This window comes from Populus nigra, chromosome 5 (genome assembly GCF_951802175.1).
Source record: "Populus nigra chromosome 5, ddPopNigr1.1, whole genome shotgun sequence".
Taxonomy (NCBI): Eukaryota; Viridiplantae; Streptophyta; class Magnoliopsida; order Malpighiales; family Salicaceae; genus Populus; species Populus nigra.
This window is the reverse complement of record NC_084856.1, coordinates 16161636-16188060: the sequence shown is the minus strand read 5'-3', so window position 1 is coordinate 16188060 and position 26425 is coordinate 16161636. Positions and strand designations below refer to the sequence as shown.

The following is a 26425-nucleotide window of genomic DNA, read 5'->3' as shown; positions in this document are numbered from 1 at the left end:
GCTAGAGTCATGAACGGGTTTTGTTCAAAGAAATTGTACTGTGGGAGGAAACACTATGGATTCACATGGTAATTTGTTTTTCGATTTTACTTTTATACATTAGATTAATTAAAAATTACATTTGATTATTTGTTTTGTTTGGCTTTGTATTGACTACTTGCAACGTCAAAAAAACAAAATGAATTATTGATTGATGCTCAATTTGAAAATATTACATAAAACTAAATTGAATTTAAACAATTAAAGTAACGAGGATCGAATTTCAATACTAGACAAATATTGAGCCCTTTTTTCTTTCAAACTTCGGGGACTTGAATGTGGACATGGGAGAGATTCAACCCTTTTGTTTTGGTCCCTTTATTTTTTTTTCTTTTCAATTTAATTTTTTCATAGTTAGTTTTTTTTTGGATTAGACTTGAAAGCTTTTTTGGGTTGCCTGGATATGAGGATTTCATGATATCAAGAAAAAATTAAAACACGTGTTTTATAATTAGTTTTGCAAAATAAAATTTAATTTAATTAATCTAAAATAATTAAAGCTTAAGAGATCAAATTTGACACTAGAAGAATTTCAAGAGCAAAAAAGGATAGGCATGAATTGATGTGTGCAATGCATATGTCACCGTGTATGGTGATGTCGTCGCACTTTAGAAACAAATGCAACTTCCTTCATGGTATCACATTGTTATCAGCGGTTGCATTCAAAGTGACGCAGTGTGTTTTTTCTGATTATGTTGTGCATGTTGATGGAAGAACAGTGACAAAAGCTCCAACTACCTTTTCTTTCTTCTCCTCCCTTTCTCTCTCTCATGTTCTCGTGATTGTTATTGGTTTGCCAAAATTTAAAAATGTCTTGTCATTTTTTTTTATAATGTCAAGTTTAGTCTTCATCTTTTTAATTGTTATTTTTGGTTTTGGATCCTTCTTTAAAATTGATTTTTTTCTTTTAATTTTATCCTTCAATATTAGATTGATTTAGGATTAAGCTTCATTATTTTTTTATAGTGTCATTTTGTTCCTGTGACTCAGGTCACAGGTTCGAAAAGCCAGTCTTGGTTGACATTGATTGTTTTTTTTTAGGTCTTGTTCTTACACTAATTTTCTTTTTTAATTTTATCATTCAACAATGAATTTATTAAATATTTGGGCTTCATGATTTTCTTCACATTTTTTTTTAACCTTTAAGTTATATATTTATATTTTTATATGTTTTGACGATAATAATAAAATGAAAATTAAACTAATAATATACTTAATTAAAAATAAATATTAAACATGCTTTATACAATGATCATATCGATAAGCATGCAAGATATTATGCTAAAACTCCACATTATATATGTAATTTATTACACATTATACTATGAAAACTCCACGTATAACACACTAAAATTATTTAAAAATATATGAGAAATTAAAAATAATCAAGAAAATGATCCTTTATGCTCATATGATTGGAAATTTAGAAACAAAAGCGTACATTGGAACATCATATTGGAATATAGAAATATAAAATGAACTTTGGGAATCATTAAAAGATAAGGACTAAATTGAAATATATGAAACATTATAGAAATCAAAGTGTAGTGTAGTATCCTATGATTTCTCTTCCTTTATTTTATTTTAAGTAAGACTTTGGAGTCGAGCCCTTCATTCAAAACCAAAGAAAACCCTATTAGGTCTCGGCTTCTTCATCGTTTCCAATGGTGAAATTTCTCTCTCATTCTCTCTTTATATATGTAATTTGTTGAAAATTTAAAGACCTAATTAATCTTTTCCTTCTCTTACAGGCTGATTCTCCAGTCAAAAGGTAACATCTCGAACTAGTTTTAATATAGATTAAGGGTTTTTTTATATATTTATTTTTATGTTTTCATCAACTTTCGATGTTTTAAGATATGGGTTTTGTGTTTTGAGGTGTTTAAGAATGATTAATGTAACGAATCTTAGGTTTGTTAATATTGGGGCTAGCTGATATACGTTTGTTTACTTAACGGGATTTTAAAAATATTGAAGGGTTTGATGGGAGGGATGACAACTACAAATAATGACTTCAGGTTCTTATGTAATAGAATGTGTCAAGAGCAACTATGGCTTTGTTTTGGTTTCAAATTGCTGCAGATCTAAGGAACCTGAAAAAATATTGGAGGGTTTGATAGATGGCATTTCCATCACAAACAATGGCTTTATGTTGTTAAAGTTTGGATTTTTTGAGTTTATTAAGATTTGTTACCTCGCCAAGCTTGTGTTGCTTAGATATATATGGTTATTTGGCTCTGCACCTTTTGTTTTGTGTTGATGTTATTTGAACTGGGCATACCAGGGATTCACGCTCTCCTTCGCCTTGGAGAGAGCAGTCGAGGTCCAGGTCAAGATCGTGGTCGAGGCCCAGGCCTAGGTCTAGATCCAGATCAAGATCATTGCCAAGGCCAAGGCATAGGTCACGGTCACAAAGTCGTGGAAGGTACTGTAACCCTGGGTTTTTGCTTATTGTGTGCTGGTTTGTAATTGTGGCACTAATGCACGTCTGCATTCAACACTAATTTTATGGCTTTATTACATGGATGGTTGGTGGTCTCTGCACAGATCAAGGTCTAGAGATCATGACAGGTTAGTTGCAGCTTTTAAATTGCAATTTCTTAGAATGACAGACATGTGTTATGGTGTTTCTTCCAATGTGTCTTGTGGATCTGTATTGGCTTCATCATTGTTGTTTAGATGGTTTATATGTTAATATTTACTTGGTTGATTATATGGCAGGACGGAAGTCGTAAATCCTGGAAATACACTTTATGTGACAGGGCTGTCTACAAGGGTCACAGAAAGGGATCTTGAAGAACATTTCTCAAAGGAGGGAAAGGTTGGTCCCTTTTAAGGCAGTTGTTCGATGTATAATTAATATTTCTTAGTAAATGTGGTTGTCATCCATTTTTATATCAATTAATAATTATTGGAGAATTTATATTTTTTAGGTTGCTTCTTGTTTTCTTGTTGTGGAGCCCCGGACACGCATTTCTCGTGGGTTTGCTTTTGTTACAATGGACAATGTTGACGGTGCCAATCGTTGTGTGAAATATCTCAACCAGTCAGTTCTGGAGGGGCGATATATCACTGTGGAAAAGGTAATGTGATTATCTCGTTGGTGATGCTCACCAACCCATTTTGATTGGATCTTTATTCTTAACTTGGAAGTTTTCTGGTTATATTCAGAACACATTGCGTCAGCTATGTTGGCAGCAATCAAAGATGATCAGTTCATCCATGTCAACTTAAGTGTAACAGCTTGATCAATGGCCAGCTTAAACAGCTTTTCAAATGCTAGTGATCAACTAAACATAGCAACTATATTGTTCAACAACTATACAACATCAGCATTCAATTTCAACCCTCAACTAATCAACGGACATTATCAAGCATTCAATTTCAACTCAACTAATCAACGGACATTATCAAGCATTCAATTTCAACTCAACTAATCAACGGACATTATCAACTTCTTTCTAATCAGGCTTTATGGTATTTCATGCCCAACAGTTAATAGACAGTAGTCATATATGCCTGATTGTTGTCCTTGTGCTTGGTAGATAGCCTGCCCCTTGCTGTCTTCCTAGGTGTAGTTTTTCTCCTTACAATATGTTTATGCTTGCGTGTGTGTTTATATTATTTAGTTTACAGGTAAGCATATGTTCTTAAAGTTTCAGTTCTGTACTTTACCTAGTTTGTTTTGTCCAAGGTGAACATTTTTCATAGTTTGCTGTATTGAGGTGATTCATGTAACTTTCAGTCACGGAGGAAACGGCCAAGAACTCCAACTCCAGGACACTATCTTGGGCTGAAGAATACCAGGGACTATGGTAAGTTTATATTGTATAAATGTAATTTTATCTTAGAAAGAAAGAGCTCTATCTACACTTTCAATGCATGTCCTTGCTTGAATTTTACTAACTTATCTTGCTTTTTGGAAAGGCTCTCGTGGTGATCGTGGTGGTGATCGTGGTAGGTATCGTGGTGGCTATGGTCGTGATGACCATCGCAGGTCTCCAAGGCACTCTCCTTATCGTGGTGGTCGTGATTATTCTCCCAGGCGCTCTCCCTATGGTGGACGATCACGGAGGGACAGGTCCAGGTCCCCTTATTCTCCTAGAGGCTCTAGGTGAGACAGGCCTTAAGTTATTTTGAGAAGTGGAAATCATGGTGATGTAACAATATTTGCTCAAATTTTAAGCAAATTATGTGTTTATTGTGAGATCTGAGTTTACTTGTTTACATCCTCCAAGAAACATGTAGTTGTGTGCTGTTACTGCACTTTCTTTCCTTTGAACGACTGGGTAATATGTTGCTACCTAACTCTACTGTGAAACAGTTGGCTATGAAATAGTAAGATGGTATGCGCGAGACTTGTGTAATGTTTCAGCTTCTTCTGCATGATTGTTATGGTGGCAAACCTTTATGTAACAGTAAGCCATTACTGTGTATTTTATTTTCGAGCGATTGTTGTTCAATGCTTGAGAGTTGAGACCTTTCACAGTAGCTTATGACCTTGATTGTGAGCACGGTTTTTATGGCTTTGCTTCGCAATGCCATGGAAATGAAAATTGGTCAGAGTATGGTTGTCTTTTGATCGTTGCCTTAAAACAATCTTACCATATTATACCGTGTTATAAAATAAAGGTGCAAATGAAAGCACCGGTCAGTAGTTCAATTTTGTTGTCAGTGGCCAGCTACAGTGGCGAACAAAAGCAGCTCGCTTCCATTGTTACCATCAGCTGATGCACCCTCACGTTCAGCTTGGGAACGCAGAAAATTTCAGGTTACCATCAAGAAGTGGAAAGGCGATTTGTTCGTTGTGGGGTTGCCCTGAAGTTGATGGAAGATAATTTGTCCACTAATTTAAAAAATCCCCTTGTTTACATTTTTTTCTTGCCAAAAAGAAAAATCCCTTGTGAGATGATTAACATGTGGAAAGAATGGTGCAAATGTAAGGGAGAAAAAGGATGGCACTGGAGATGGTTTGCTGTTGTGTGAAATGAACAATATTAGCCATCTGGTTAACCCATCTTTAAGATTTGGAACCTAAATAGGTATTTATTTGAAATTAGTTTTTCGAACAATATCAATAAACGATAATGACAAAGTAGATCCAACTGGCTAATCACCAATACGATGGACCCAAATCCAACGAGTTGGTGATAACAACAGTCAAATGGAGAGGATGAAGATTTTAGAATGAAAATCATTCTTGTTCTCTAATCTCTACCCCCCAAAACAATGGGAACTAACAAAAAGTCAAAACTTGTTAAGCCAGTCTCAAGTCTCAACCCACCACATTAGCCCATTAATTTGTGCTATAATCCAGCCCCTACAAATTCTAAAGAAAGAGGACGTATAAAGGGACACCAAAATCAGCTCCAGTTCTTACTCCAAAGTTGCAGAAACAATGTCATTCCCAGCTCTGCTAAACCCACCACAAACCCCAAAATTACACGCCCTTCTATCTCTCCCTCCACCTCTCAAGTTTTCATCTTTCAAAATCCTGAAATTTCCCCAAAAAATCCACTCTTTCTCACCTCTACAATCCCAATTCGCTATACAAAATTACAATTTTGAAGACCAAGACCATGCCATTGGTGGCTGTCTACTCTTTGAAGAAGGCATTTTTGAAGACCCATATTTGGAAACCAACTCAAATGCCATTGAGGACCCAAAGTTGAAAACTTTTAAGAAAAAGAAAAAAAGGGCTGTTCCCACAATTGAAGCAGAGAATTTGGTGCCAGAGAAATGGAGAGATGCGCAAGCAGAGATTAATATTGGCAAAAAGGAAAGGAGAAAGATTGCTCAAGAAATGGAATATAATAAAAAATTCGAAAGGAAAAAGAAAGGGTTGGTTCCTATTAGGAGTGTGAATCTAGAGGAATATCAGGCTTTTAAAGAAGCCAAATTGGCACAGTTGAAGCCACTTGTGCTCGGTAATCCAGAGAGTTTTAAAGAAGAGGAGAAAATGAAAGAGGACGAGGTGGAAGTGAAGGAGATTGTTAGCGAGAGAGTGAAAGGGAAGCATCCTAGATGGGCAGTTTATGGGAGAGGTTTAGATGATGTTAGAGAGTTTCTTAACAGTGAGGATTATGAGCCTGGCGAACATAAATCTGAGGGTAATTGCTTTTCTATTTTCAGTTTTGAACTTGGGTTTGGTATCGGTTGTTGTTTTCTTGTTGATATTGTAGTTTGTTTGTTTGTTTATTGATAAGAGGGATTGAATTTGTTGTTATTGGCTTGATTGATGCAAAACTAGTTAATTTTAGTGTGAATTTGGTGTAAGCTGTGAAGAATATGATTTTTAATTCTCTAAGGGTTACTCGATGCTATTTCACCTTATGTTACTTAGTTCTTAAAGCGTATGAGATGCATTCTGGATTTGAGTGCTGATGTTGCTTTGTTTTGTTCTATGTTTTGCATGTGAGCTTCAAGATCTTGCTATTCATATCGCTGCCTTGTGTTTTTGAATAAATAGGTAAACGCAAGTTGTTTACGAAAGAGGAAAAGGTTTTGTTGAATAAGCGGGTACCTGATCTAGCAGTTGCTAACTCTGTGAGTTCACTATCTGTTGAACCACTCTCGTCACTGTATTTGACTTTGATGTATATTTATTGTTGTTTAATAATTAGTTGCTGCTTTCTCAATTTGTAGTTATCGAACTGCTAGCTGATGTTTCAATCTGATTTTGGAATCAAATGAGAAGTTTCTTACATTACAATAGCTATATCCCCCCCTGCATTTTTTGGTCATGCATGTCTTTCTTGTTTGAAGAAGACATGAGAGGCTGTACATGGTGCGATTTTTTTTTTGGATAATATACATTACACAAATCTGCAATTCATTTGTAGTTTTTTATTTTTGTTGAATTCTCTGCAGAGCAAATGGCTACCTCTCCACACCCTTGCTGCATCAGGAGAATTCCACCTTATGGATGCGTTGTTGAAGCACAATGTGGACATCAATGCCGTGGATGTGGTAGGTGGAATTGCCTTGTGCTGAATTTGTTGGATTTTGTCAATCCCATTAAGTTTTATACACTTCCCTCCCTTTATTTCATATTGGATGCAAAAATGCTTGGAATTCTTAGTATTTCATGTTTGCTCAGTTTTAAACTTTGGATTGTTATATTTTCCTCAGAATGGTTGGACTGCACTTCACAGAGCAATAGTATGCAAAAAGCAAGCTATAACCAGCTATCTGTTGAGAGAATCAGCAGATCCTTTTGTTCGTGATGCAGTGAGTATTGACGCAATGACTTTCTTTATCTTATATTTATTTTTCTGCCAGTACAATCATTATATTTATTTATCTTATTTTACCATGTTCAACTTGTTCTCTTATGACTAATCATCATCTTTTATGCAGCCATTTTCTAATGAGATTGTATTTACTTTCCTCTATCTCTTTTCTTGCTGATGACAGGAGGGTGCCACCTTGATGCATTATGCAGTTCAAACTGCATCTGCTCCAGCTATCAAACTTCTTCTGTTATATAACGTTGATATAAACCTTCAGGACAATGTGAGGATGATATAACCCAACTTTTTTTTTTCCATTTCAGTTTCGATGCTTCATTGGTGAACACTCTCATTTATTACCCTTTCAGGATGGATGGACACCGTTACATCTTGCTGTTCAAACCCAGAGAACAGACATAGTGAAGCTTTTATTAATTAAAAGAGCGGACAGGACATTAAAAAACAAGGTAATTATACAATGATTCTAGGAATCTCTCATACCATCACATCGTATGAATATTCATGGAAGATATCAGGCAACCGCTTGTATGTGTTTCTGGCTTTTGTACTGTGCTTTACCGCATTGAGATGATAGTAAAGCTTAGGTTGCATACTGTGTCACCACTGCTAACATACGAGAGATACATACAAAATTGCCTGCAGTTTGAAACTTAGAGCAATAGGTTGATAAGAATCGGCTGCCTACTTTATGTGGAGGATCCATGGTCACTAAATGAAACGGGGATTAAAAAAAAAAGAAAAAAAGCTTAATAGCTGGGAAATGGAAAAAAGAAAGGAAAATCGTAGGCGGGCATTTTTTTGGAAGTCCTATCACCAGTAGTTTCAGCAACCTTTTTCGTTACATTGTCATCACAAATCACGTTTTTTTTTTTTACCTCCCTCTCAGGATGGCTCAACACCACTCGATCTCTGCCTCTCTTCTGGTAGAGACACAAGGACCTACGAGCTGATCAAGCTGCTGAAGCAGTTCACGAAGAAACCAACTTTGGCAAAAAATCCTTATAACGCCTCAGCTTCCCAACTGCTTTAACGGAACCACTTCGTATCTTCCCATTATCCAAGATTCGCAGGAAATTGTTGCTCTGACAGTGAGTCTATCACTTCAAGCTCCCTCGTGTACAAGATTATACCTTGTAGTATGGAGGAATTGGACGGATGCAGATAATGGAATTGTCTCCTAGGACAAAAATATGCCAAGGACGTTTTCCGATGGGATAAAAAATGGCAGCCCATATATATCTGATATTACTCTATATATATATATATATATATATTAGTCATTATTATATAATTAACACTGCCATTTTGTTTCCATTATGATAAACGAAAAATGACTTTTTTTTCTTTTTCATTTGAAGTAAAGTAACTTGACAGCACGTTGTCACAGTATCTAAAACTCGTTCCACCACAATCACTGTCCTACCATTAAAGAGAAATCTTGACATTATCCAAATCCTAGATTAAAAAACAACGAGTTGTGTAAAATGACTAGACCCATGCAATCATGTTGGGCTAACAGATAAATATTATATCCTTAAAACTAATCCTAAGCACAGGTTCCTTTTCCTTGCTTCTTATCTTAGCTATCCACCGAATCATTGGCTTGCGCAACGCGATAATTATTTTTAAGCTTTAAAGAAAAATGTTCAAGCATTTTTATCATGTTTTTTTTGAAGAAAATAATTTTTAAACTATTCGAGAGTTAGTTGGATATTGTGGGTAAGTGAGTAAAAAACAACTTAAATGATTGATGGAAACAGAATGGATTCATATCGGTTAACATTTTAAATTCATAACTTATATAATTATAATAACTTTTTAGAAAATAAATTAAAATAAATTATAAAGTTTAATTTATAATTAATTTAATATTAAAAAAAATTCAATTAAAAAAACCAAGAAAAACCCAAGTTAACCCGAAATACTCGCTAGATTATAAAATTAAAAAAATCTTATAGAAAATAAATCAAAGCCTAATATTTAATAAACTCAATACTAAAATAAATTAAAAAAAAAGTAAACTAAAAAACCAAAGCAATTTTCTAATAAATCGTTTTTTACATATTGAGGTTGATTTTTTTTTATCTGAATTAATATATTAACAAAAACTTTCTCTTGCATATTCTGCATCATAAGAGTATATTAAAATAAATTTATTTAGTCAGTTTTGAAACAGTGGATGATGATAAAAGCCTAATAAATAAGCACAAGACATGCTGTATTTTAATTCGCGGCTTCCAAAATCCAACCACCCCCGTCCCTCTCTCTTCCTCTCCCCTTCCCTGTCTGTTAGAAGAACCTTTAACATCTCTTCCTAACAAACACAGACACGAACACGAACACGAACACATCCACATAGACAAGGAAAAAAAACACGAAAAATGCTAGGAGCTCAATTCCCAGCTCGTACATTCAGTGGCTTCAAGACTATGAAGACAACAGATCAAGGAAATTACCCGACCTGTCGTTTAATCTCACCACAAAAAAACCCTCCTTCTAGTCCATCTTGTTCCTTTCAGTTCTCAGTTAAGAGGATACGGTGTCGCTTTCAATGTCCCAGATCAGTATCAGTTTCTTGTAAGGCTTCCAGTGATAGCAGTGGATCCACTAATGCTCATAATAATAATAATGGTCTTGATTATCTCCCTGCATCCCTTCTTGTCTCAGGTTCCTCTCCCTCCCTCCCTCTCTCTATGTTTAATAATTATGTTCTTTGTAGATAGATACTTGTGTGTAGATTTTGTTGTTGAACTTGTTTCAAAAAATGAAAAAAGAACACTAATTTACGAGGTTTTGATGAATTTAAAAAGATGGGTTGTGGTTGTTTTTATTAGATTAGGTTTAGAAAGCTGTGGATTTTGTTATTGGATTTGCCTCTAAAAATGCAAAAGAACACATTTTTGTGAGGTTTTGGTGCATTTTAAGAAATGGGTATTGGTTTTTTTGATTGGATACGGTAAAGGGGAAAAAGAGGTGTACTTTATGAGTTTGTTTGCAATGTGGAAGTTAAGTAACCTTAATTCAGGTTAAAAAAAACCCAACTTTATGAGATTTTGGTGCTCTTTCATAAATGGGTTTTGGTTATATAGATTGGATAGGTAGAAGGGAAAAAGAGAAATGAAGTTAATGAGTTATTGTGAGACAATCTCTTAATTGGTTTGATGGGCTGCAGAGACAATTTCTCATTATCGAATGCGGAAACAAGGATTTCAAGAGGAGGTTAGATGGCATTCATCTGGTAAATTGGTGTTTCCTTTTGGTCTGCAAGAAAGAAAAGAAGCGAGGCCTAATACAGGATTATTAGGACATGGTTTTCTTCGTGGATTTCAAAGTCCCACGATTTTCCTTAAAGTTTCTTGTGATGGTGACTTTGTGCTGCCGATTATTGTTGGTATATTAGAAAGCTGTCGTTTCATTTATTTCTTCTTGTCTTGTTTTTTTACAAATTTGGACAAATTTGCTAGCTGTTAAGTTTTGTTGTTTTCTGACACAGGGGAGTTTGCTATTGAGAAATTGATAGATGGAATACAAGGAGATGATAATGCAGTAATTTTTTCCCCATCTCTTGTATTTATTGTTGGTTTATTAACTTTACTTTTTAATAGCCCTTGTGTTTGCATGATTTTTTCGCAGGTTTGTGCTGATCAGTTCCAACTTGTGGGAAATGTAGCAGAAGAGCTTGGATATGATGTATGGAACTATATGTGTTGGGCACTTAGGCTATTAGTTGTAGTACATTGAAAAGTTTAGAAAGATTCATCCTTAGCATTCCGTGTCTTCTTTCTCTTCATTTCAGGTAAAAATGGTACGGATTACAGAGAGAGTGGCAAATACTTACTTTGCAAGATTATGTTTTAGCAAGGTAATAAAGAAAGTTATGAATTAAATGTCTTAGTTGTCCTAAAAAACATTATCACTAGTACTTGTTATTTTTGTTAAATGGAACTTTAAATATACGCAGCCTGGGGAAAAGGATATTCTTAGTGTGGATGCACGACCATCAGATGCCATAAATGTGGCAAGTAGATGTAAGGTATTTATCTCCAAACCGTAGCTATTCAAATGCTGTTACTATCTTCAATGTTGAATGATCACTGTTTGTTTTCTGATTTTAGTTTAACTGTTTTGACAACCTTTTTCTGATTGTACTAAAAGATTTACATGCTGCTGATTATTGTTGGACTTTGCTCTATGCAGGCTCCAATTTATATAAGTAAACAAGTTGTTTTAACTGATGCTATTCGAATTGGTTATGGGGTGGGAAGAGTGCGTAATTCAAAGCATATTTATGATGTGTCCCTTGATAGGTATTTGGCCATGCTTGCTTATTTATGCACCATCATCAATGTCATCTCTATGGGAGGCTGATTCTAAGATTGATTTGAATCTTTTTGTCCAGTGCTGCTGATGGTCCAGATTCACTAGTCGAGGAACTTGATCTCGTAAGGAATATGAATTTAGCTGTTAAAGAGGAAAGGTACACTGATGCAGGTACTTGAAATAAAAATTACTTTGTTTTGACAATGCAAATTTCATTTTCATTATCAATTATACTCTATATCAGTCACACAATGAAGTCTCTTGCTTCTTAAAACCATTTGATTCTGATCACTTGCTCTTGCAGTCATGTGGAGAGACAAACTGATGGAGCTTCGCAAGTCAAGGCAGGAACATTAGCCAACTTAAGGTATATCAAGTTTTAAAAGTGTTGCTTCTACCTTGCATGTGTAACTTCTACCTTGCCGCTTGCATATGTAACGGCTGCCTTAATGTCTATATAACTTTATTTCAGGATGTTTTTATTATTAAGGCTCCCACTGTTGGCTTGTGGCTGGTCTGTTTGAGCTTGTTCCTATGTAGTTTCAGATGAAATTTGTCTGGTGAATACTGGTCAGAAAACAAATAATCATGGGCATTCTTTTGCATAGCACTTCGATAGACACATTCATGTCAGTTAACAGTCCAAGGGACTCTTGTATAGTCGTCAGAAGTGCAAAATATTGGTATGTACAGCTTAAACTTGCTTCCAGAAATGATATGCCCACCATGTAAGTTCGATCAAGTCTCCCCCTGAATTGTTGAAAGCTATTAGATGATCAATTCTCTCTTCCATACTGAGTGAAAGATACTATTGCTGCAGTGACAAATGTAAACCTTTGTAGATGATGTGTATGTAAAAAATAGAAATGATGTTTCTCAAAGAAAAAGATCAAGGTGTTCTATCACCATGTAATTCTAATCCGTTCTCTTGTCTTTTATGTCTCTTATTTCATCCCTTGGTTGGAGAAAACATGACAAGCTACCCGTTGTTTCGTTGCGCTGATTTTTGTGTTTGATTTAACTCTTCTTCACATGATTTTTATAGAAAGGAAGAAAGAACCTGCTATAATTGAATATATTCGCAGACAGTGACATGGAAGGCTCCATGAAAATGGGCTTGAATATGAAGTCCGATCTTTAATTGGCCGTTTTGCGCCACCCTATGATGTAAAGCTTTTTAGATATATGTGTATTTGCAATGAATACTTGTGTACAGTTGTGAGTTGTGACAGTGAAATTAATTATCAAGTTTTCATCTCTGCCTGTTCTCCTTTGCTAATTGCATTGATATAAACGTTATTCAGTTTTATTTCTACATTTGAGCTCGTTAATTTTTTTGTCCGAGACAGAATTGTACATCTTTGATGTCTTTAAAAAGCCAGCATATCTTTTAGAGCATAAAGCCTTTGCGTTTTGTAGATCTTACGAATTGCCAATTTGCAAGATACATAATGATAAGATGCCTCTCTTTCTGACAATAATCACAACTATTTTCTTTTCCAACTTGAAAATTTACAAGATGCAAGCAGCAATAATCCAACGAAAAGTGGATAAGTGCCGCAGCAATGAACCAATAAGCAATACTGCCTTATTCCATGGTAATGCATTGCAACTTGTTACATACGCATTACGTATCCAGTTCTGATGGACATATCAGACGCGTTGTCGGCAGAAGTAAGGAAGTCTGGGATGCATGTGCAGACGAAGAGGTTTCGGCATCCTCTCCCCATCACCCCACAGCGCATAGGCTTCTTCACCGTGCACAGCATCATCACCTATTTCTAGGTCATCTTCCTTCATCCTAAGATCGACAATGCGGCTTATCAGAATACAAATTAAGCTTGTAGCGCCTGCATTCCAAGCAGTAATAAAAGCAGCTCCCAAAAGTTGGATGCCCATCTGTTTAAAGCCATCCGCATGTCTTCCGCCACTGAAACTATAAATTAATCCTGTATGGTACGTGGTGTCTGGGTACATCAACTTTAGAAGGGCAGGCTTAGCGAAGATGCCAGAAAGAATTCCTCCCAAAAGTCCAGCCACAGCATGCGTGTGGAAGACAGCCAATGTGTCGTCCACGCTTTGGAAGAACGCAAACCTCCTGTGCAACACCATCATTGTGTACCATGGAATTGAACCAGACATTATTCCCATCAATAGTGCTGCCCATGGTTCCACTATCCCTGCCATGTATCAATTACCGCGTCATGTTTCATACTTTTATCATCGTGTATAGAATGCGTAATGTGAATGTAAGAAATTGCCTAGACAAAGGGCTGACCTGCACCGGGAGTGATGCAAACAAGTCCAGTGATCATCCCCTGGACAGCACCAATGACAGAACTTTTCCTGTAAAAAACCATGTCCAGGGAAACCCATACCAAGAGGCTGGTTGCAGTGCAAAGATGAGTGTTGAAAATGGCCAACGAAGCAACCAGGCCAGCAGCAAAAGGAGATCCACCATTGAAACCTGTCCATCCCAGCCATAGGAACCCTGCACCTCCTAACATGTGAATTATGTTGTTTGGTGGAAAGTTTTGCCTATCATGTGAATGCCTTGGTCCTACCTATATGTATATGATCACCCACCATAATCGCAGATTCAGCAGTTAGATAGCTTGCATACAACAAAATCCATTGGCAGACAACACAATTTCTCTTTTATTTATTATTAATAACTCTTCTTTTTCGAGGTGAATATCTATTTTCTTAAATTAAAATACACAAAAGTATTAGGAGTGCATGTGAATTACCCAATATGCAGCAGTGAAACCAGCCACCCCAGAGGAAAGATGAATTACATAGCCACCAGCATAATCAATTATACGTCTTTCAAGAAAGCCATCACCCCAGATAGTTGAGGCACCAACAGTGTAACTGAAAAACAGCCATAGAGGAACAAACAACATCCATGCATAGAAGTTCATCCTCCCAAGTAAAGAACCTGCCAGCAATATAACAGTAATAGCAGCAAAAGCAAATTGGTAAAACACAAAATCAGCCACTGGGACCAAACCCCTCCTAGAGCGTCCAAGGAGTAGTTTTTCTGACAATGCAGAGCCAGGTCTCCCTAACAGTGGGCTCATCTTGGCCCCAAAGGACATTTGATGGGCCAATAAGACCCAACAGACTAGCACCGCTGCAAAGGCATAGAAGGCCATGAAGGCAGAGTTGACAGCCCATTTTTTCTTGACCATGCTTCCATATAGAATAACTAGCCCAGGAACACTTTGTAGGCAGACCATTGTGGTTGCTGTTAGTTGCCATGCGCTGTCTGCCTTGTTCATCCATTCTGGAGATCCTTCATCTGGATTTAATCCTGGTGGGAAATTCATAGGGAGGAGAAAGAAAGCTAAATTGGCTCGATAAAGTTGAGTCTATGTTTCCCTTACTTTTGCTTTCGGAAATTTAGCTTTCGTTTCTGGTGGGAATTGCAATAAATAGAAAACTGGGTTTTGCAGCTATATATATATATGATGCAATAGCATTGTAGCATTCTCCACATTGTTTTCACCAATAGTTAATAGGATACTCTAAAATTCCTAGCTGTCCAAAGTGATTGGCTTCAGGATTCATTCAAATTCTATTAGAGCTTGGAGGATTCATTTATGTATTTAATTATTTGCCGAAACCATTAGATATTTACAAAGGATCTTGGACAATTAAAATCATAAAAAACAGAAACTGAATCCTGTATTATGTCTATTCTCCACGTAATTTTTTCTACTAATTAAAGAAAATTTTTATGATTCCTAGGGGAGATTTTGTTTTGAGCTGGCCATTTACTCTTAAAAAATGAGATCCATACATGCCTGGTTGTCTGCCCTTCGTTTTCTTTATCATATATACGTATGAGTTCAGCTGCCATTTGAAAGCAACATCTTTGGTACCGTCTATCAGATTAGGACACAAACATGGACAGCTTCACATAACATTTTGAAGTCCAAGATGTTAATGAGCTTCCTGGCCCCTCTTTCTTAGTTGTATTGATTGTTCATCAATTACAGTGGCAACAAGCTTACCTGTATTCTTCTTTAGTAATATACTAGTTTGATGTTCGCGTTATGCGGTAGATTTACTTTTTATTATTATAAAAAATATCGTAAAAATTTATAACACAAAAAATAATATTTTTTTAATATTAATAATAATTTTGTTTTCAAATTTATTAATTATTTTATTAATAATATTAATTATAATAAAAATAATAAAATTTATAACATAAATAATTATATTAAGAATTCCAAGAATGATTATAACACAAATAATAATATTTTTTATATCAATACTTTGAGTTATAATAAAAATAATAATATTTATAACACATATTATTATATTAAGAAAACTAAAGAATATTTATAACACAAATTACTTGGGTATTAGTGATGACCCAAGCGAATTGGTCACGAGGCAAGACCCATTAGACATGGGTCCTGCATAGGACGTAAAGGTATTGGGTCTTGCGCAATAGAGTTTTTAAACCCAGTCCGGTGGCTGGCTCGGTCCAAGGCTTGGGTTCCGGGTTTTGACCGGGTCACCAGGTCATTTGGGTCAATTTTGATTTTTTTAAATCAAAACGACGTCGTTTTGATCAAAACAAAAAACAAAAGTCAAAGGGTTGCAACCAGGTTTTTGACCGGGTCAACACGCTGGGTCAGCCAGGTCACCTCAGGTTTTGACTTTCTCTATTTTTTCTTAAACCTGACCCGGTTTCAACCCCGAGTCGTTTGGGTCTCGGGTCGACTCGCCGGGTCGAGTTTCAAAACTATGCTGCGCAGGATCCATTGCCATTTGGTCCTGCGCTGGACCCATTATCATTGGGTCGTGGCGTAGGACCCAAGCGAATTGGGTCCTGATAATGGCCCATTACCATTGGGTCCTGATGCAGGCGCCCAAACAGGGTAGCCCTAGCGCCAGGTCTCGCCATGTGGCGTGCAAGTCCTTGGCAATCAAGCTTCAATGCCACATGGCACTCAGGTCCAACCCAACGTAAAGACAAGTAGCCCAGGCGCCAGGTGTCCCCATGTGGGGGCGCAAGTTAACTCCCACTTAGGGCAAGGGCAAGGGCAAGAGCAAGCCAACTTCAGCGCCACGTGGTGCCCCGATTTGACCCAGCACAAGGGCAGACATCCCAGGTGCCAGGTGTCCCTAAGTGGGGGTGCGGGCCTGGCTTACACCCGGGGCAAGGAAAGCCAGCCTCAGCGTCACGTGGCACTCGAGTCTGACCCAGCACTAGGACAGACAACCCATGTGCCAGGTATCCTCACGGGGGGACGCGGGCCTGACTCCTGCCCAAGGCAAGGGCAAGCCAGCCCCAGCACCACGTGGTGTTCGGGTCTGACCCATTGCAAGGGCAGACATCCCAATCTCCAGGTGTCCTCACGTGGGGACGCTAGCCAGCCTCTCACCCAGGGCAAGGGCAACCCAGCCTCAGCACCACGTGGCGTTCGAGTCTTACCCTGCATAAGGGCAGACAACTCAAATACCATAATTATTATTATTTTTATTATAATTGAAGGTATTAATTTTAAAAATACTATTATTTGTGTTATAAATATTAATATTTCTATTATATCTCAAAACATTAATATCAAAAATATTATTATTTGTGGTATAAATATTATTATTTCCGGAACAAATATTTTTATTTGATCGAGTCAAGCTAGATCAACCATTCCTTTATTTTTTTTTAAACTCAGACCAGTCCATATCCGGTTTAACTAGGTCATAAGTAGACTTATTTGGCCAATTCATGTCCTAGGTCGCCTCAACTAGCGAGTTTGGTTTTTATATTTAGGCTCATTATACTATTATTAATTTCAACATTCAAAATAAATTAAAATAAAAAAATAATATTTAACTCTTTAAAAATATATAAGTTGTAGTAAAGATAAATTATAATTTTTTATATTTTATTATGTCTTATATTTTATTAACAAAAGAAGATAAAAAGATAATCAATCCTATTTTATATACCATTACTAGAAATAATTTTATCTCCATCTCTTTTATCCCTACTATCTATATTTTTTAGGTCATGGAACAGTTAACAAACGATACTTATGTTGTGCAATTATAATTTGAGGTTGGGCTGGAAATGTGACTATTTGAGTTATTTTTGCGAGTACAAGTCACAGTGATGTTTTGCTGGTGAAACGGCAACTTCTGATCAACAATCCAAACACGTTGCCGACAAGTCTCGTACGCAAGCAGTCGAAGAAAAGAGACCACTAATTTCCTTTTTCCGGTAGTTCGAACACGATCATCACATTTAAGTCGTCAGTGTCGGTGGCGATCTTTTCAATCAAATGAGATACCATGCGGGACGCTGTTGCGGCTTTATAAAATAAATATATTTAATAGAGTTATAATTATGAATCAACGCTAGATAAATAATAGAAATTAAAGGTTTGGTGGAGCAAATATTTCATGATGAAAAAAAAAAGTTAGAGACTGAACAAAATGATTTGTAGCAATTTACTGTGTTTTGTGAGAAAAAATACAGTGCTTTCACCACATGATTTAACTTTTCAGTTAATAAAAAGAAAAAAATTACAAAGCTAAATTCTCTACCAACTTAATATTAAAAAAAAACCAACAAAGATAATTTTGGAAGGAAAAAAACCCATGAGAAAAAACATTGTAGCAATTGATAATATTTTGTGAGGAAAACTATAACGCTTTTTCCAATAAAATAAAATAAAAAACCATTTAGAGAAATATTGTAGCAATCCACATTGTATTGTGAGAAAAACTACAGCGCTTTTCTCATATGATTTAGTTTTACTGTAATTATAATTTTTAACCAACTCAATATTAAAAAAAAATCGACAAAGATAATTTTGGAAAAAATCATAAAAAAATCACATGGGAAAACACTGCAACAATTCACAGTGTTTTAAAGAAAAAAATTACAAAGCTAAATTATTAATCAGCTCAATATTAAAAAAAATCGACAGAGACAATTTTAGAAAAAAAAAAGAAAAAAAACAAACACAAAAAAAGAAAAAAAATCATGTTAGAAACACTGTAGCAATTTACAGTGTTTTGTGATGAAAGCTACAGTGCTTCCCTACATGATTTAGCCTTATTGGTAATGACTTATAATTATAATTTACAAACAACTCAATATTAAAAAAATAAAATTAAAAAAGATAATTTGAAAAAAGTTATAAAAAAAACCATGCGGAGAGACACTGTAGTAATCCACAATATTTTATGAGTAAAGCTACAATGTTTTCCCCACACAATTAAGCTTTATTACAAAGTTAAATTCTAACCAACTCAATATTAAAAAAAATAAAATCGACAAAGATAATTTTGAAAAAAAATATCACAAAAAAAGAAAACACAAAAGAAACTGGAAGAAAACCATGTGAGGAAAAACTGTATCAATCCATAGTGTTTTGTGAGGAAAAACTTGTATTTACTTGTAATTACAATTCTTAACCAGCTTAATATTTAAAAAATAAAATTGACAAAGATAATTTTAAGAAAAAACATTATAAAAACAGAAAAAACCATGTGGGAAAAAACACTGTAGCAATCAACAGTAATTTTCAAAAAAAGTTACAGTGCTTTCCTAATATATTGTAACTGTAATTTTTAACTAGCTCAATATTAAAAAATAAAATAAAAAAAAGATAATTTTGGAGAAAAAAACCATGCGGAGAAACACTGTAGCACTCAATAATGTTTTAAAGAAAAAAATTACCAAACCAAATTCTCAATCAGCTCAATATTAAAAAAAAAATCGACAAATATAATTTTAAAAAATAAAAAAATAAAATAGAAAAACTATGTGGAAAAACATTGCAACAATTCACAGTATTTTAAAGAAAAAAAAATTACAAAGCAAAAAATTTTAACCAGGTCAATATTTAAAAGGTAAAATCAACAAAAATAATTTTGAAAAAAAAATAAATGAAAAACAGGAAAAAATAGGAAAGTTGAAAAAAAGGAAAAAAAATGAAAAGAAAAAAGAAAAAAGAAAAAATTTAGCCAAAAAAAAGGAGAAGAATCACTGTGGATTACTGTTGTAATCCACAATGAAATGTGTGTGGGGGGAACAGTGATCCCCCCACACCATATAGAGTATGTTTTAATTTCACTTCCTTTTCAAATATGGGATTGAAGGATTACATCATTTTTCTGATGAATAAATAGTACCTAATTAGACCGTGCTCCGCACTGCGCTACAACTTCACAATTTTTTTTAAGTAATGTCTAGGTGCTGCAAATATTTTTTTTTAAATTACAGATTTCGACTATGTTTAATAACTTAATTTTATTTGGATTAGACAATAAAAAATAGATAATAATAATAAACAAATAAATTATTTTCAGACAAAAAAGAAATCACAGTAACTTGAAAAAACCTTTGAAAGTACAAAATTAGATTAAAAAAAGGACAAAAAAATTAGCCCGAGTAAACCCGAGATAGTATGATAGACATGTAACTTGGATAATAAAAAACGAGGCAACTCGGGTTGAAAGATGTGTCGCACCCGACATCGCGGCGGCCCACAAAATATTCTTGATTGTGGAAAAAGAATAGATATCTGGCATCTTGTTCTTTTAGGGGAAAAGGTCTTGTTTGAGGAGTCGCCACCTAGTATTATGGTCACTAGGAACCCTAACTGGTCATTAGAGATTCTATGGCTCGGGATTGGTTACGTAAAAGGGAAGATATTATCACCCCTTAAATGTTCTGCCTGAGGCAGACTGCATTGCTGGTTTTGTCTTAAATTGCTAAATGTTTATTGTTTATGTTGTGATAATTTACTTATAATATTCCTGACTCTGGCGCCAGTGAATATTCACATAAAAAATTATTTTTTTTACGCATGCACATATTTTTATTTTCTAACTAAATGAAATAAAATATAACGAATAAAAATAATATAAATTTAAACCAGTATTTTTATTCCCAACTCTGGCGTTGGTGAATAAACCAATAAATTTACATTATTTTTATTCATGCATACACATTTTATTTTTTCTGTTTTTTTAATTTTTTGTTTTTAATTTTTCTATTTTTTGGGCTGGGCCCAGCTCAGCCCACATGGGCTGGGCTGGATCCAGCCAGCCCGGCCTGGTCACTGGCCCAAGCCAGTGACCCGGCTGGGCACTGTTGTGAGCATGCGTGAATTATTCACGCATGCTGGAAACAGTAATAAGGTAAGTGTATTACCTTTGCAAAGTAATAAGTGAAATGAATTTGAAAAGTGGGGAAGAGGAAGAACTTACCTGGTCTGCTGGAGGCGAAGCGTTCTTGTTCTCTGGCTCTTCTCCGTTTTTGTTCGCCTGGCTTGCTCTCTGATTTAGGAGACGGAGACGTGATGGATGAGCGGCCAAAACTCTGCTTCGGTTCCTTTGTATGCTCCTGCGTTGTCCTCTTGTTCTTCCTCTGTTTCTGGATTTCTTGATTTCTAATTTAAATGAAATAAAAAAGGTATATAATAATAATAATAATAATAATAATAATAATAATAATTCAAGGGGATTCAAAATTGAGATATGAACTTGATTATTGCCTGTGATTCTCATGCCTAACAAATCTAGACTCTTTGGCCTTGTTTTGCCTCTTGAATACGCATTCATGCACTTTTGCTTAATTTTGTCAAAATTTTATCAATTTTGAGTTATTTTGGCTAGTACAATTCACAGTGATGTTTTTGCTGGTGAAACCGCAACTTATGATCAACAATCCAAACACGTTGACAAGTCACGGACGCAAGCAGTCGAATAAAAGAGTACAATAATTTCTTTTTTTCGGTAATTCGAACACGATCATCACATTTAGAGGGCGGCTGCACGTTTTAACTAATACGCAATTTAGAGCTATTTGCTAATGAAAAAAAGTGATTTATTGTACATGGATCTTACGTGATTTTTACGTCCGAAACACTATTAATGAAAAACAAAAAAATCTTGTTTTTCAAACACCGTACATGCTAATTATATTATTCATTTGTATTGTTTACGAGTGAATTATATTGTTCACATTTTTTTTAGAGTGTTATTTTTATTAATATTTTTAAAAAAACTAGTTTAGAGTGAATTAAATTCATTCGTACTGTGATGTGAATAATATTATTTTTCCTGAAAAACTAGTATAGAGTGAATTAAATTCACTCGCACTGTAATATCAATTTTATACATGATAATATTTTATTTAATTTTATTACACGCTTAAAAAATTATGAAAACTGTAGTTTTTATCGGATGAATTTTATACGTAATGGAATTATAAATAGTTTAATGGAATAATAAAAAAATATTTTATATAAAGTATTATTTATTTCATGATATAATAGAAGTAATTAATTCTACAATATTTAAATTTAAAACCATCAATATTAATATATATTTTTTAAAATTATTTTATAACCTCAATTTCAAAAGTATTCTTAACCAAACATATTAAACTACTTTTTCTTTAACCTCAATTTCAACCACAGTTTTAACCAAACACTTATTTTTTCAAACCAACCTTAACTAAAAGTACTTTTTATAAAATAATTTTTTTAAATCACAATCACAACAGTTATCGCAATATCAAACACTCTTAGATCGTCGGTGGCAATCTTTTCTATCAAATTCCACCTCTTTTTCAAATTTGGGATTAAAGGATTAATGATGAATAGTCTCTAACTAGACGCTACAACTAATTCACAATTTTTTTATATGTTTTGATCATGTTTAATAATTTAGTTTTATTTTGATTCAAAAATAAAAAATAAATAACGATAATGAATAAATAAAATTTTGTGTACGGTCTTTGTGCTTTTCACTTAGAAATGCATCAAAATAATATTGTTTTTTATTTTTTAAAAATTATTTTTGACATCAATACATCAAAATGATTTGAAAACATCCAAAAAATATTAATTTGAAGTAAATAAAAAAAATTTAAAATTTTTCAAAAATATTTTTAAAATACAAAAACAAAGATTACATAAAGTGGCTGCATGCATTGTATCTGTGAACTTGTCAGCATGTCACCCCAAAGAACAGGACATTGCATTGCATATAAGGTATAACGATCAGTGTTTTGAAAATGCAAGTGGGTAGCTTTTCGGCATTTGTTTAACCATGGGAAGTGTTTCGCTAGTCTCTGCAGCCCTAAGAAGGTAATTCTAATATTTTGCTTTCTTTAGGTAGCTAATACTACTAATAAACAATATCTTTGAGGAAAAAATTGACATGATTTCAGTTGCATAATTATCCTTAAATTTATGCAGTATTCGAAGCTAGATTTTAAGGCACACATGCATATAACGAGATGCATGCTTAATTAATCTCTCGGCAGGTGATCTAACTAGTGAATGTTTTCTGCTGGTGTTGTAGGCTAGAAGGTAAGGTGGCACTGATCACTGGAGGATCAAGTGGCATAGGAGAGTCCACTGCAAGACTCTTCGTTAAACATGGAGCTAAGGTGGTAATTGCAGACATTCAAGATGATTTGGGCCACTCCGTTTGCAAAGAATTAGAACCTGAACCTGCTTCATTCATCCATTGTGATGTTACTCAAGAAAAAGATGTTGAAAACGCTGTTAATACAGCTGTTTCTAAGTATGGAAAGCTTGACATCATGTTCAACAACGCAGGTATAGGAGGAACGCCAAAAACAAACATACTTGAAAATGACAAGGCCGAATTTGAGAAGATCATTTGTGCCAATTTAGTAGGTGCATTCTTAGGCACTAAGCATGCAGCCCGTGTAATGATCCCTGCTCGGCGCGGTAGCATAATTACAACTGCAAGTGTTTGTGCAACAATTGGAGGAGGTTCATCACATGCCTACACTAGTTCAAAGCATGGTGTGTTAGGATTAATGAGAAACACGGCTGTGGAATTAGGACAATATGGCATCCGTGTAAATTGTGTGTCACCGTACGCGGTTCCTACCCCATTGTTTAAGAATTTCTTTAAGATGAACGATGATGAAGTTAGTTGCATTTACTCTAACCTCAAGGAAGCTGTACTTGAAGTAGAAGACATTGCTGAGGCTGCTCTTTATTTGGGGAGTGATGAATCAAAGTATGTTAGTGGACACAATCTGGTGGTAGATGGTGGCTTCACTATTGTAAATCCAGGTTTTTGCATGTTTCCACGATCTAGCTGATCAATCCTGTCATATCTTGTTCTATCTATCTATCTATATTTACCTTTTTAAATATGCTTTTGATCTTGGTGTTTCATCTCTAGCCCTCTGCAATTGGAATATCACTAGATTGATGTACTGCATCACGCTGCCGCGGGCAGACCAAATGATTTTATCAAGCTGAAAAAATAATATTTAGGAAATGATTGTATTTTTAAAGAAGTAAGAGAAATTTAAAATTCGAGTTAAATCTTAATTAATTTGATAATATGATAAAATATAAATAGAAAACAACAAAAATAAATAAATTAAAAAAACAATATTAGCTTGGGCAAAGCTGAGTTAATAAGCGAAACCTGTGACTTGACACATGAAATCGGAATAATAACGAAGAACAATGGAATCAACAAAAAAAAAACAATTGTAAAAAAAATCCTGAAAAATAAAAGAAAGATCCAAGCCAACCGGATTCAATCTTACAAACTCATGACCTGAAAGATTAACAAAATGTCAATCAATAAAATGCTGAGGGATGAAATAAAAAAATTTTCAAAAAAATATTAAAAACAAAACAAATAGAAATAGCAATCAAAAGAATAGTGACCAAATTTAACATAAAATAAAATGAACTAAAATATTGAGGGATGTAATTGAAAAGATAATTCAATTAAGAGAATGATATAAAATATTGAGAGATGCGCGCAATTGAAAATATAATTCAATTATTAAGAGAATTAATGATTAAAAAAAATATCAATCAAAATAATAATAACCAAATCTAAAAGGTGAAAAAAAATCGAAGGAGGGTTAAATTAAAAGACCTCTAGTTTCATAGATTATTTAAAATAAAACAAAAGGTAATACAGAGAATAGAACCAAATCTAAAAAGAAAAAAATCAAAGAGATGCTTCGAAAATATACAGGTGAAGGCTTTGAAACCGAGGAGGAGAGAGGAATGAATGAAGGAAAAAAATAAATGGTCATCGATGCAAAACCCAATATTTCTTTACCACATGCGCTATCCAGGAATAGAGGTGACGACCTGGGGATTAAAACACCGTCATAGAAGCTGAATTTTGGTTGTTGGACGATGTCGTACGCGATTTCAAAAGAGCATGAGACCATTAACGCACATCCGTGTCAGTTTCACACTTAGCCAACTTTTTCATATTAAATAATATTTTATATATACCAAAATACTAAATTGGCCTTAATCAAACCTGATAATTATTTAAAAAAGAAAAAGAAAAAAAACCCTTAACCAAAGGCAAATATAATTTAATTTAAGGACTTTATGGTCATTTTACTATGTATTTAAAATGAAAAGGTCAAATATAACACTAGTGGAGTGCATTCATTTTTGTCTCTAAGAGCATACGAGTCATTTTGTTGTTCAAATAACGATAAAAAAAAACTATTACACCCCTACTTCCAAGGCCAACTATGTTATGTTAATAAGAGGAAAATCAATATTTTGCTATTCCGATCTATAATGTCAAAGAGTCTTAAGTTCCCAAGTAAAGAAAAAGAAAAGGAAGCTAAAGTCGAACTAGGACTCCTTTTAGTTTCTTAGTAGCGTAAATTTCGAGTTGCATTTAACAGATAACAAGCCATTTACAAATAATCATGAGATTCTACAATCAATTTTCTTTCCAAATGCCCGACCACCTTTTGGTGATGCCATGTTCATTTGGCCAAGCTTTGCATGGGCCTGGTCGTGAGCTCCTTGTGCCAATTCTTTTTGGAATGGATGGTCATCTTTGACGACGCCATATCGATTTAGCCAAGCTGCGTGCTGGCCAGGCCATGAGCTTTTGATGTTCAGCCTCTCTCTAATGGTTGGTAGTCTTTGGCCATGCCATGTCCATCTAACCAAGCCACACGCTAGCTAGCCTCGAGTTCTCTACCCTAAATTTTCTTTCCAAATGGCTGGTCGCTTTCTGCGATGCCGTATCCTTCTGGACAATAAGCTCCTTACAATTGGTTATTTTTTATATATGGTCATCTTTGATATTGATGCCATATCCATTCCGGCCAAGTATGTGGTGTTTAGGTCATAAGTTCTTCGATTATTTCTCGTTGGCTAGTTGACTATATCCATCCTAATTATAAATGCATTTGTGCACTAGTTAGGCCACAAGTTATTTATCCATGGTTTTCTTTCGATGGATGGTCATATTTGAGGATGCTATGTCCATCTAGCTAAGCTAAGCTATGCTAGCTAGGGTACGAGCTCCCTCTGCTCAGTACTCCCTCTCAGATGGCTAGTTGTCTTGGCTTGCCATGTTTATTTGGAGAAGTCACGTATTGCCTAACCATGAGCTCTTTATGCTTAGTTCTTTTTTCAAACGTTGGTTGCTTTCAATGATATTGCCATGTCTATATGACTTTGTTGTTTATGGGTTAGGCACGAGCTCCCTATGCTCGATCCCTTTTTTAATGACAACCATTATTTCCCATGACATGTCCCACTATACCATTAAATAATTTTACTGATGGATTTATTCCGTCGATGTAAGGCATGCAATTTGTCGGTAAAATTCTTACCAACAGAATACATCCGTTAGAATATCGATCGTCAGTAATTCCCCGTCCCGTCGCTACCTTTGTTGAAATAAAAAAACCAAACACCGACGATCTTACAGACGGCGAAGCGCACAAAAAATAAATTCCCACGAGAACTTTACTGATGGAATATGTTCGTCTG

The 26425-nt window shown here is 34.8% G+C and overlaps 5 protein-coding genes across 6 annotated transcripts; 4 read left to right on the top strand and 1 right to left on the bottom strand.

The window, feature by feature from the left end:
• The first annotated feature begins 1570 nt into the window (after positions 1 to 1570).
• On the top strand, positions 1571 to 4406 carry LOC133695200 (serine/arginine-rich splicing factor SR45a). The gene is made up of 8 exons (XM_062117075.1): positions 1571 to 1706; positions 1791 to 1810; positions 2324 to 2464; positions 2587 to 2610; positions 2761 to 2860; positions 2973 to 3122; positions 3785 to 3854; positions 3967 to 4406. The coding sequence occupies exons 1-8, from the start codon at positions 1704 to 1706 to the stop codon at positions 4155 to 4157; spliced, it is 699 nt and encodes a 232-aa protein (XP_061973059.1). The 5' UTR covers positions 1571 to 1703; the 3' UTR covers positions 4158 to 4406.
• An 833-nt stretch (positions 4407 to 5239) lies between these two features.
• LOC133693663 (ankyrin repeat domain-containing protein, chloroplastic-like) lies at positions 5240 to 8583 on the top strand. The gene is made up of 7 exons (XM_062114926.1): positions 5240 to 6149; positions 6509 to 6585; positions 6910 to 7008; positions 7171 to 7269; positions 7456 to 7554; positions 7640 to 7738; positions 8179 to 8583. The coding sequence occupies exons 1-7, from the start codon at positions 5438 to 5440 to the stop codon at positions 8320 to 8322; spliced, it is 1329 nt and encodes a 442-aa protein (XP_061970910.1). The 5' UTR covers positions 5240 to 5437; the 3' UTR covers positions 8323 to 8583.
• Positions 8584 to 9500: 917 nt separating this feature from the next.
• LOC133693193 (bifunctional nuclease 2) lies at positions 9501 to 12871 on the top strand. Of its 2 annotated transcripts, none has more exons than XM_062114356.1 (10): positions 9501 to 9959; positions 10465 to 10683; positions 10786 to 10838; positions 10926 to 10982; positions 11089 to 11154; positions 11254 to 11325; positions 11490 to 11599; positions 11692 to 11783; positions 11917 to 11979; positions 12658 to 12871. In XM_062114356.1, the coding sequence occupies exons 1-9, from the start codon at positions 9674 to 9676 to the stop codon at positions 11967 to 11969; spliced, it is 1008 nt and encodes a 335-aa protein (XP_061970340.1). In that variant the 5' UTR covers positions 9501 to 9673; the 3' UTR covers positions 11970 to 11979; positions 12658 to 12871. The 2 variants fall into 2 exon arrangements, with proteins under 2 accessions (XP_061970340.1, XP_061970339.1); XM_062114355.1 differs by lacking the exon at positions 12658 to 12871 and adding an exon at positions 12085 to 12531 and having other exon boundaries at positions 9502 to 9959.
• Positions 12872 to 13086: 215 nt separating this feature from the next.
• LOC133693192 (ammonium transporter 2 member 3-like) lies at positions 13087 to 15063 on the bottom strand. The gene is made up of 3 exons (XM_062114354.1): positions 14363 to 15063; positions 13891 to 14176; positions 13087 to 13792 (listed from the first exon to the last, which is right to left on the bottom strand). The coding sequence occupies exons 1-3, from the start codon at positions 14942 to 14944 to the stop codon at positions 13266 to 13268; spliced, it is 1395 nt and encodes a 464-aa protein (XP_061970338.1). The 5' UTR covers positions 14945 to 15063; the 3' UTR covers positions 13087 to 13265.
• Positions 15064 to 22687: 7624 nt separating this feature from the next.
• On the top strand, positions 22688 to 23800 carry LOC133693591 (borneol dehydrogenase, mitochondrial-like). The gene is made up of 2 exons (XM_062114828.1): positions 22688 to 22744; positions 22962 to 23800. Exons 1-2 carry the CDS (start codon positions 22707 to 22709, stop codon positions 23737 to 23739), a joined length of 816 nt encoding a protein of 271 aa, XP_061970812.1. The 5' UTR covers positions 22688 to 22706; the 3' UTR covers positions 23740 to 23800.
• Positions 23801 to 26425: the final 2625 nt, after the last annotated feature.